Source organism: Gobio gobio, assembly GCF_949357685.1.
Source record: "Gobio gobio genome assembly, chromosome: 8".
Taxonomy (NCBI): domain Eukaryota; kingdom Metazoa; phylum Chordata; class Actinopteri; order Cypriniformes; family Gobionidae; genus Gobio; species Gobio gobio.
The window spans coordinates 23,804,500-23,815,688 of record NC_137114.1 but is presented as its reverse complement, the minus strand read 5'-3'; the positions used below and the strand labels follow the sequence as shown (position 1 = coordinate 23,815,688).

Below are 11,189 nucleotides of genomic sequence, written 5' to 3'. Positions count from 1 at the left end.
AAAAGTAAAAAAAACAACAACAACTGTATATTTACAACAGAAATCTGTAGTATAAATATATAGTAAATATAGGTAGTTCTCGTCTGATGCGCGTGGTTGTGCAACAGCTGGAGTGCGCCACGCAGCTGCTCAAACAGGTATTTATGATGACGTCGGCAAGGTAGAGCGGGCGCGCGGCGGCTGGTTCGGAAGCGCGAGAGCTCCTGTTCGAGACCGAGGAAACACTTCCTGAGCTTCGGTAAGCGACTCAATCTGAACGTTTGCGATTGTAATGTGATATTTTCGATTCTCGCAGCTTTATCAGGCCAGTTGACGACAGTGTCGAAGAGTTGTTTGGTCTATCATATCATGTTTTGTCCTCTGCAGGGTCATTATGACATCGGAGTCAAAAGTCAGTATCGCGTTCATATCATATCAGCGTTTAAAGCGAGGGTTGAAGTTTTAAAATCATTTTTTGAATGAGCACACGAGAGTAAAACAAGGTTGCTGAGATTAGTCATCGTGTGGAAAGTTCTCTGCCAACGCGTCACTTTTTTCTTTTAACGTTACATAATTTATTTGTGTTTTCAATCTGCGACTTGAATTGAAAGCGCTCGTGCTAGTCTTTCATAGATTTGATTTAAAGTAATAGTTCACCCAAAAATAAAAAAATACTGTCACCACATATTGTTACAAACGTTTGTTCTTCTGTTCTGTGGAACAGAGATGTTAGTCAGACTGACAGCCAGTCACCGTTCACTTTCATTGAAAGAGTAGCGAGGAAGGTGGCATCTGACTGAGGCTGTCAGTCCCTAACGTCGTGCCTGACATTTCTTTTTGTGTTCCAAGGAAAGGAGCAAGTCATACAGGTTTGTAAAAACATGATGTGAGTAAATTATTCGGATGATTCTTTATTTTTGGGTGAACTGAGCTAGTGTGGCATCCACTTAAATTTTTCCATCATGTTTGTTTTCATGAAGCATTTATAATTTTTTTCAAAATTTATTGAGTAAATAATCAGATTGTGTGTGTGTGTGTGTGTGTGTGTGTGTGTTTAGTGCTCAAGGCCAGTGTGCCCAGCCCATGTAAACATTGACTGTCAGTAGAGGAGAGTGGGCTGTCATTCACTGGATCCACCCCAGCCAAAGGACAACCATACACAGGGTTCCTACGGGGTATTGAATTTGATTTGAGTAATTTCCAGGTCTGGAAAAGTATGGAAAAAATAAATCAGAGTATGGAAAAATATTTTTCCAGACTATTGTCCCTATTTCATTTTCTAAATATAAAATGAAGAATAATCTAAATGTATATAATAAATATATATATACACAATCGTTTTTTTTTCAATGAATGAAAAACTTGTAGCCTAGCTATGGCAGTAAAGGTCAGACCTGTGTGTTCCTTCATTTTCACAGTTCAACAGTGGTTAACACAGCACTTTGTAGTTTGAGAAAGCAAGTTGGGTTTGAGGATAAAACAGAGTCGATGGTGGAGTTCTTAAAGGAATAGTACACCCAAAATGAAAATTTGTCATTTATTCACCCCCATGTCTTTCAAAACCGTAAGACTTTATTATATTAACATTTTTAATATTTTAAACCTGAGAGATTTCAGTCCCTTTATTAAAGGACTTGTTCACCCCAAAATGAAAATGTCCTAATCATTTACTCACCTCTATGCCATCCAAGATATCCATGACTTACTTTCTTCAGTGAAAGATAAATTAAGTTTTTGAGTTTTTGATTTTGGATGGCATTGGGGTGAGTAACTGATTAGGACATTTTCATTTTGAGGTGAACTAATCCTTTAAATATCTTCATGTGTCCAAGATTTCCAAGATTAACAAAAGTCTTATTAGTTTAGAATGACATTTGGGTAAGTAAATTATGATAGAAATTAAATTTTTGGGTAAATTAATAACCCTTTAAAAAAATTGTGACTGATTTAGCATTTTGATCGTTAAGGTCACAAAAGGCAATATTTTAATATAGGATTTCTAAATATTAGATAGCCTACATAGAGGATTTGACTCAGAGTATAACATACTTGTCGGTGCCGATAGCATTGTGGGTAAGTGGTTTACCATGTAGTGCTGTTGTGCTTCGGGAGACCCGAGTTCGAGTCCTGCCTCATGGACTTTTCCCAATCCCTCCCCCCTCTCTCCCTCCTGTCTAGCAACTTTCCTATCCTAATAAAAGGCAAAAACGCCAAATACTAAATCTTTAGAATGTAACACTTGTTAGCAGTTGAATTTGAAAACATTTTATCAGAACAAGTTAAATATGTTCGTAAAAATCTGTAGGAAGTCTGGAAATTCGAGTCTGGAAAAGTATGGAATTTTGAAATGAAAATTGTGTAGGAACCCTGCATACAGTACAACTACTGATAGATTTGCTTGCTTAGGTGTGTGTGTGTGTGTGTGTGTGTGTGTGTGTGTGTGTGTGTGTGTGTGTGTGTGTGTGTGTGTGTGTGTGTGTGTGTGTGTGTGTGTGTGTGTGTGTATTACTGTGATAGAGGGCTTTCAAATTAGCAAGTATATAAGTGTATAATTTTGTAAATTATTTTATTCCGATGGGACACTCCAGGAGAATTTTGGGGAATGTTTACTCTGATGTCATTTTAGGATTTATTATGATTATTATTTGGGGTGACTTATCCCTTAAAATCATTATTTAACTTATTTTATAGCAGATATCATTGCCTTGGCTTTATCCAGCACCTATTGTGCATTTATTTTATTTGGTATGATTTAGTCAAACTCTTAATATTTATTTATTTTTTGTTTATTATTATAGGGCACCTTCTGTATTTATGATGACTTCACGAGGTAAAAGTGAAGGATGCCGCATCTGCGGGAGTGACCTGCAGGGTAACCAGCGGCGATGGTTGTACGCTGGTCAGAACAGAAAGGGGGCACAACCTCAGACCCCAACAGACTTTTCTAGCAAGGGAAGCTTGCCCAGATCGGCACAAAGCAGCCCATGGGGTATGAACTGCAGAGCACATTTCTAACAACTTACATTTGTTTGATATTACTCATTTTCAATCATTTTTAAAATACTATTTAAATGAAATGACACTATTAAAGTATTGTTTAGGTTTTAAAAAATCAGAATGCATATAAAAAAAGATGATATTGCATATTTAAATCTAATTACATTCCTTTTTTACTTTTAATTTATAGGCAGCACTTTATCTCTCAGCTCCTCCCGTTCGCTCTCGACGTCTCGTGGCCTGCTCACCCCTACGAAAGGAATCGACCTGCTCTTTGTGCTGACACACATATTAGAGCAGCCTGTACCACGCGGGGCCGGTCAGGGGGAGTTTTTGTGTGGCAAGTGTGTGTCCGTTCTGGAGCGAGTTTTCAAGTTCGACACCGTTATCTCCCGAGTCCGAATGCTGTCGAGTGAGAGACTCCAGAAACTCACTCAGGAAAGGGACAAGATTAGGCGATGGGTGCGAAGCCTGTACGATCAGCGCCACCCTTCTAGTTCAAACAGAAAAGGAAGCTCCAGTGAGGATGAAGGGGACAGGAAGGATTCCGTAGGGGAAGGATACCGAGAAATGCTGAGGGACAACATGGCCCTCTCTGAGTACGAATGGTGGTCCGAGAAAGCCGAGTCATGTCCATATTATAGGAAAACCGGGAAGCGTTGTCATCAAGGCAAGAAGTGTGAGTGTTGTGACTCCTTGAGGGTGTCTGACTCGGACTATGAGTCCGTTTGTGGGATTCCACGTCACTTGCCCGATGAAGCCTTCACGTCAGTCGGCCTCTCTCGAGACAAATCCTGCAGCATGCCTCTTAATTGGTTGAGAGTGCCATCCGTCAGATCAAGCCCCGCCTCGCTGTCCGGTTCCTGCCATTCTTTGCGATCTCAATCCCGCACTACCTCCGTACAATCGCTGGACTCAATAGACGGCACTGATGTGTTTGATTGGCCAGAGGAGCATTCGGCCATTATAGACGCAGTTTTCAAAGAGCTGAGGGGCATTGAAGGAAAGCCAGTAAGGTCACCTGCTGGAAGTCGTATTCCTGTGTTGGGCAGAGGGGACGTGCAAAATGGGAAGGATGAGGTAGATCAGAAAGCGGGGTTAGTGAAGGTCCTGAATTTCGGAGAGGGGGACAATGGGACAGAGGATGACTTTGAAGAAGAGAACGACATCCTGACCGAGCTAAAAGATGACTTTATGCCATTACAAAGAGAGGTGAGGCCTGTTTTATCAAAATGTTTTACATCTTTTTCATAACTTGCTGTTAATTTTTATCTCTCTTTTCAGTCGTCTGCAGGTAGGGTGCACCTTGCTGTGAAGCAGTTGCGTGAACAACTCGTTCAAGCTCATGCTCGCATCAGAACTCTTGAGGCTCAGCTCAGGGAGACCAAACCATCAACTGATGCTCCTGCCAAGCAGTCGAAGTCTCCACAAGTGGTGAGCGAGACGAGGCCGGGATAATTAAGTTTAATGGCATGGTGGAATGAAGTGTGCATTGTGTTTCAGAGACTTGAGACACACCCTCTCCTAATCTTCTTGTTGACTTTTTGCTTTCTAATTTGGTTTCAAATGATGCCATGTATAGGGCATATTGCAGAAGGTGTGTGGATGTCTTTAAAAGATAGGGTTTGGGTTTGCCCACGCACACACACACACCTCCTCCAAGAATCTTCCCAAACCAGAGGAGTTTGCCTTAGGCTTTAGTTGCCGTTTCTTTCATAACAGGCTTTTCAGCTGCTGCATTTTGATGGGCTTTTCTCTCTTTCAGTCTTAAATCATGTATTACATGTATATTTTCAACTAAATAATCAAAGATCATTCATTCATGCAGTGGGCCATACACTTTTGAGCCATTTTAAGAATGTATTGCATTAGATGACACCGTATCAAAGTTGCATTTATTTTAAAGAAAGATAAACAAGCACACCTTTCAAGTGAAAATGTTTCATAAAAAGAATAGGATAATAGAAGGATAAAACAGTAATTGAAATAAAGCTGAACATAAAATATCAATATTAGATGAAAAATAATATTACAATTCGAAATGTTGCAATGGCAACCAACTGAAGTTGAAGCTGAAGTACTAAAATTAATTAAAAAAAACTAATAAAAATGACAAAAGCACATAGAAAAATTACAAAAAATGAAAACTAAACATATTAACAATTATTAATAAATAAAACCGTATATAAATAATACCAAAATAACACTACATAGAAGTGTTTGGACACTTTGTGAAAGCCAAATGTTGGTAGAAAATGTATTTAAAGTTGATGTGATGAACTGCACCTGTTCTGTTCTGGGTACATTTACCAGACAACAATATATTAAACACGGAAATGTTGTCAAAACTATCCTCATTCACACAGATCCATGATAGTGGCTTAAACACTGTATTATGTAGTTGGCGATGTCACTTTGTAAAAGAAAAACTATGTGCATTGCCGTTTTCACAAATTTCTTGTTTTTGTAGTTTACACAGAGATGATAGCAGTATAATTTTTCAAAAGGTTTGTGTTTTCAGGCCGTCAAAACGGTGTTGTGTAAACAGCCCCTAACTTACCCATACATACATCAGCTAAAAATCACCTTGACACCAGTTGTTTACAATTCATTGCAAAACATGGCTCAGAAGAGAGAGGTTATTTCTGAGCATTTGTTTACAGATAAACTTGATGTGGTGTTATAATGCAATGAATTAAGTGTCCAAATACTTCTCGTGGCCACTGTCTGTAAGTGTTCTCTTATGATCATTCTGCATTTTTCATTCTGCTGGGTTGAGGCTATTGAATTGTTGTTTTCTAGTGTGAGGTGATAGCAGTTATATAACACTAGTGGAATGCAGTCACAAGACTTCACAATGCCATGAACTATGCCTCAGGCATGACACGGAGTCATTTTGCTGGGAATGATGCCTGTTTGTGAGACTAATATCTATCTGATCTGTTTTGGCCATACAGACCAGTTTGAAGAATAAAAATGACCTCATAGAAAGTCTCAGCCAATCACTACACAGCAGAGAGAACATAATCCAGGTGAGCACTGTATTGATGAACTCATCATAGATTCCGGATAAAAACAGATTGTGTGGAGGTCAGTGAACTCTGTGCTCTCCCCTCTTCAGGAATGTGTGACTCTGATCCAGACGCTGTGTGCTGAGCAGGGAGTGGAATCGGAGGACACTGACAGACTCATCAAAAAACTGGCCAGTGCTGTGACTGATACACGCAGTGAACGTGAGGTGAGGTCTGACTGAGCGTGACTTCTCAGACTTCTGTTGTCCCTAAATTAAGCCAATTATAATCGTATCATAAAATTGATGGCATTATTTAAAAGTAAATGAAAGCATTATTTAGTCACTTTATGAGTCAATTGTCCTCCTGACAGCATCCTATAATAAAAAAAATAGTAATAATAAATATGATTGTAAAAAATTATGATAAATAAACAAATGTATTATATATTGATTAAAAAAAATTCTCAATTGTATGCACTCATGTTCAAATGTTTGGGATTAATATTGTTTTTTTTAATAAACAAATTAATGCTCTTATTCAACTTTTTTTTTATTTTATCAAAAGTGACTAAACACAATGTCTTTCATTTAAATGTTGTTCTTTTGAGCTTTCTATTGATCTAAGAATCAATGTTTTCACACAAAATGTCAGTTTTGACAGTTTCATTTATGAGATGCCATATAAAGATGCTAAAGAACTAAATAACTTTTCTTTTATGTACACTACCATTCAAATGTTCGAGGTTTGTAATTGTTTTTAAATAAATTGATACTTTTAGCAAACATGCATGAATGCAAATAAGTGCTTTTTCTTTAAACTTTTTATTCATCACAGAAAAGTAAAAGGAAATGTGAATGGTTTCTGCAAAAATATTAGCAGCTAAACTGTTTTCAACACTGATAATAAATGTTTCTTGAGCAGCAAATCAGCAAATTAGAGTGATTTCTGAAGGATCATGTGACTGAAGACTAGAGTAATGATGCTGGAAATTACACTTTAAAATAATAATAAAATAGAACACCGTTACTTAAACATGTAATGTGTAATATAATTTTACAACATTAATGTTTTTACTATATTTTTGATCAAATAAATGCAGTCCAGGTAAGCATAAGATACTTTTTTTTTTATCTTACCAACCCCAAACTTTTGAATGGTACTATACCCTCCTCCCCAGTATCAACTTGTGAGTACCGTCATTTTAAGCTGGTGATTTGACCCTTACAAATATAGCAAAAGTACACCACAGACTGAGCATACAGTGAAGCTCTGTCTAGCACACCCAGCTTTGGCTGGGTTACTGTGTGGGATAATTAACTTGGTAAATGAGCTCTTCATGTTTTCTTCAAATGTGGTCCAGGAAATGCTGGCTGCAGGTGCATTCCATAGTTCTTATACTTTATTTCTACGTTCATGTTTTAATCAGGCAGTCTTGGAGGCTCAGCTGTCAGATGTCAGCGAGAGAGAGAAAGCCCTGGAGAAACAGCTGCAGGCCGTGAGGGATGCTGGCAGAGAGCGAGACAGAGACTTCATCACACTCAACACTGTGCTCCAGTGTAACCAGGATGTGATCAACGTGAGTTAAACAAACAGTGCTCTAATTCAACGCTACACACATATGTTTACTTAATCACTTGGTTAGTGCCTGCTGCTATTATACACGAGTGCTATACAGTTGATAGTAAATGAGGCATTGATGGCTTTTATACAGAAAACAAAGCTCTTAAAGTGCAGTGTTTTTAGTTTCACAATAGTTTTAATGGTTTGCATTGGGGGAAAAAAAATAATTAAATGGTAAAAAAATTGAGCCTTCGACTTTATTTGAAAAGTAAATCAATGTTTTGTATCTTCAAATAGCACCTCCGTGTCGAGCTTGCAGAGCACGATCGAGCCCAACAGGAGATGATGAAAGAATGGGAAGTGTGGAAAGAGAGAGATTCAGCCCTGACTGCACTGGTGAAGGATAACAAAGACTATATTTCCCAACTAAAGGAGGCACTCGAGAGTTCACGCAAAGAAGTGCAGGTAGATGTAGCGTTTACTCCCTCTCGCAAAGAGCAGTTGATATAGTTAATGTATAATTTCCAATAGTCAACTATTCGCTTTTTCCCCATAGGCACTCTCAGACTCTCTGATTGGACGGGGATTGGAAGGTGGAGGAGCTGAGGCTGGATTGGTCAATCAACTGCGAGAGAAAGAAGCTTTGCTGGTGGCCAGCTTCAGAGACAGAGAGGAGCTCAGCACCAGCATGTTGGAGGAGATCTCAAGACTCTCCTCGGCCTTAACCTACGCTGAAAATCTCATACTGGTAACGTCTGATAAAATCAAATCAATTTCCACAATTGTGACTTTTTCAAAACTCATTCCCAATCATATTTAGTGTGCCTCAACCTGAAAATCTTCTATTTCATAATACAACAAAAAAAGCAATTGTGCCACCTTGTGGTGTATACAAACGTTGCTCTGGCCAATACCAGTAACTAATAATGCATTGAAATATTTTTTTACTGAAACTTTGAAACCGAAAACAAAATTGTAAATAACATTTATTTAATTATCAACACTCGAATAAAAACGTAGTTGCATATAGGCATTTAAATTGCAGATAAGGCAGTTTTTATAGATTTCTTTTTACAATTATATAATAATTTTTTCTCAAGTTCATTGTTGTAAATGTTTAAACAGTGGCTTTAATAAATACATGTTGTCATGACAGATTTATTCAAACATACATTAAATGACAAAGAAAACAGGCTAAATGAAAATATAATAATTATATGTAATATAGTCCATATATTTATCAAAATTGCCTCAGAGTTATTTCTAGCTATATTCTAGCTATCTAATGAGCTATGAACATTGGCGCTATACGGGGATCTGTCACACCACATTAAAGAGCATTAAAACCACATTTATTGTTTGAATTTCATTATAAAATTGAAGAGATTTGAAGGCTTAGACTTTTTTTTAACAAAGCACAAAATGAATTGGATTTATGTGAGATGGTGGTCCAGTGGGTTAAACCATGGAACTGATACGCAGAAGGTTGCTGGTTCGATCACCACCAGTGTGTCCTTGAGCAAGGCACTTTACTCCATGTTGCTCCAGGGGGATTGTCCCTGTACGAAGGACAAGTCGCTTTGGATAAAAGCGTCTGCCAAATGCATAAATGTAAATGGTAGGCGCACTACAAATAATGTTCAGTGAAGTTGTTCACACATCAACTGAAAACAGCATAGACTAAAACATCTTGGTTCAAAATATGACATTCATGTGCAGCACTACCAGTAAGCACTTTCTGACCATTATTTAAAAAGTCCAAACCAGTGCACTCTCGAGATCTGGTTTTCATTAACATGCATGTTCTTTCAGGACCAAAGAGAAAACCACAAACGTGCCATCACTGCCCTATCAGAGCAACTCAAAGACACACTTAAGGAGCTGAGAGAGAAAACCAAGGAGAAGAAGGAGGCTGAGCTAGGGTGGAAGAAGGAAAATAAGGAGAGGGCTTTTGAGGAAGGAAAACTGAGAGACAATCTTCAGAAGAGGGATCAACTTATAGAGGTAAATAACTTACCTCTACTGACTGCATGTGTGTACGTTCACTGTGGGCACAAATTATTGATGTGACGTTTTTGGTTTGCCCTTCATAGCAAGTTCTTCTGGAGTTAGAGGAGCGGGATGGCGTCTTATCAGAGCTAAAGCAAAACATCTCTAGCAGACTTGGACCCAAGACAGCCCTCAAACACACACTGTGAGAGTGTAATTAAACCGTTTAATGATGCTCTGTATAAACTGAACTGCACAATACATTGTTAATTGACTGCCATGTCTAAATTCTCTCAATTTGCTGCACTAAACTATCAGAAGCTGAACTAGATCCTCAATTCTGTTAAAGTTAATAATTCTGTTCAATTCTTATGGTAATTCTCTAGCTTAATCAAGGAAATGGAGGCTAATGTGTACAGTAAGTTGTGAATAGTGCCAATTGTATGTTCTGCCAGATTGCTCTCAACTGAACTTTTGAGGAGGGTATATAATGAAATATTATTTTAGTTCTTATGAATTTATGACTGGACCATTACAGGTTGCTTTAGTCACTTTGACTGAATGCAGCCATAAATGTTCTGATTACTTCCCACGCCGTCAGATTGTGGTTCAAGATTTACATAGTTACACACACGTGCCTTTTCATCACTCATACATGCTTTGCTTATTAATAATTATTTTCCCATAGCCCACAATCCCTACAGACTTTTATTATTATTATTTAATGCGTAAATTGTTTTATTGATTATGCTGAATATGTTGAATGCTGCTTTCCTCTTATTGTTGGATTTATCTTTTCCATGTGCTCTTATATTTGTCCTGTATTTATAAATGTTGATTTGTTTTTGAGATGCAGTTCTAGTCCCAACTGAAATGTGCTCTTTTGTTCCAGTTGTAGGGAAATATGTTTTCACAATAGAAGGATTTACAGACTGTCTGAAAAAGACATGCTTTTTTAAATTTGCTTATTTTATTTGGGTAAGCTGGAATCCCCACAACTGCATACCTCATAAATCACATTTAAAACGAAGCCTCAAGGTTGTGTGGGTTTTGCCGTTATAAAGGGTTTGTTGGAGGTTTTCTTTTAAGTCTGAAAGATTAAGGTTCTTTCTTGAGAACTCAGGGGTTTAATTGACAATAAAGCCTCAAATATCTAAATGTTGTCTACTTTGTGTGATGATTATGTCTCTGGAATGCATCTGGACTCTTATTTATGGAAGACATTTAAAAATAAAAAAAATAGATCAATTTTGAACAAAGTATGGGGTATTTCTTTGAATGTAAAATACATTTAAATACAATTATTTAATATTAAAATGAAAAGAGTAACAAATAATGCAAGGGGTGTAGCTTTTGTAGGCCTTATAATATCAGATATTAATGCTAGCATTTATTTATGTAAAGCCTCCGACCGTCAAATTAAATCTTATTTTATTTTAATAATTCATATGGTGTGACAGACTAATTTAGGGTGTCTGTTCTACATCACAGCACACGATCTGTTCTCATCAGGTAACAGGATCTCCACTGATTGAGTTGCAGTGTGAATGGATGTGAATGAACGGTCTCCATTGACGCTCATTCACTAGTGTGTCTCGCGTTACCCAATCAGAGCTCTGTGCGCGTCCCCGGTCACTTGAGAAACTGTTG

The 11,189-nt window shown here is 37.7% G+C and overlaps 1 protein-coding gene across 2 annotated transcripts; it reads left to right on the top strand.

Annotated features, from left to right (window-relative positions):
• Nucleotides 1–139: 139 nt before the first annotated feature.
• LOC307130909 (uncharacterized protein) lies at nt 140–10,792 on the top strand. Of its 2 annotated transcripts, XM_079824217.1 has the most exons (12): nt 158–238; nt 1,038–1,154; nt 2,778–2,968; nt 3,167–4,188; nt 4,261–4,410; nt 5,934–6,008; nt 6,098–6,214; nt 7,417–7,566; nt 7,848–8,015; nt 8,107–8,298; nt 9,363–9,554; nt 9,644–10,792. In XM_079824217.1, exons 3-12 carry the CDS (start codon nt 2,794–2,796, stop codon nt 9,746–9,748), a joined length of 2,346 nt encoding a protein of 781 aa, XP_079680343.1. In that variant the 5' UTR covers nt 158–238; nt 1,038–1,154; nt 2,778–2,793; the 3' UTR covers nt 9,749–10,792. The 2 variants fall into 2 exon arrangements, with proteins under 2 accessions (XP_079680342.1, XP_079680343.1); XM_079824216.1 differs by lacking the exon at nt 1,038–1,154 and having other exon boundaries at nt 140–238.
• The last annotated feature ends 397 nt before the right edge of the window (nt 10,793–11,189 follow it).

What these genes read in the sequence shown, in the direction of transcription:
- LOC307130909 (XM_079824216.1), top strand. Translation starts at nt 2,794, where the DNA reads ATGATGACTTCACGAGGTAAAAGTGAAGGATGCCGCATCTGCGGGAGT. An exon ending in GTTCACGCAAAGAAGTGCAG is followed by an intron (nt 8,016 to 8,106) that starts GTAGATGTAGCG and finishes TTTTCCCCATAG; the next exon opens with GCACTCTCAGACTCTCTGAT. An exon ending in ACGCTGAAAATCTCATACTG is followed by an intron (nt 8,299 to 9,362) that starts GTAACGTCTGAT and finishes ATGTTCTTTCAG; the next exon opens with GACCAAAGAGAAAACCACAA.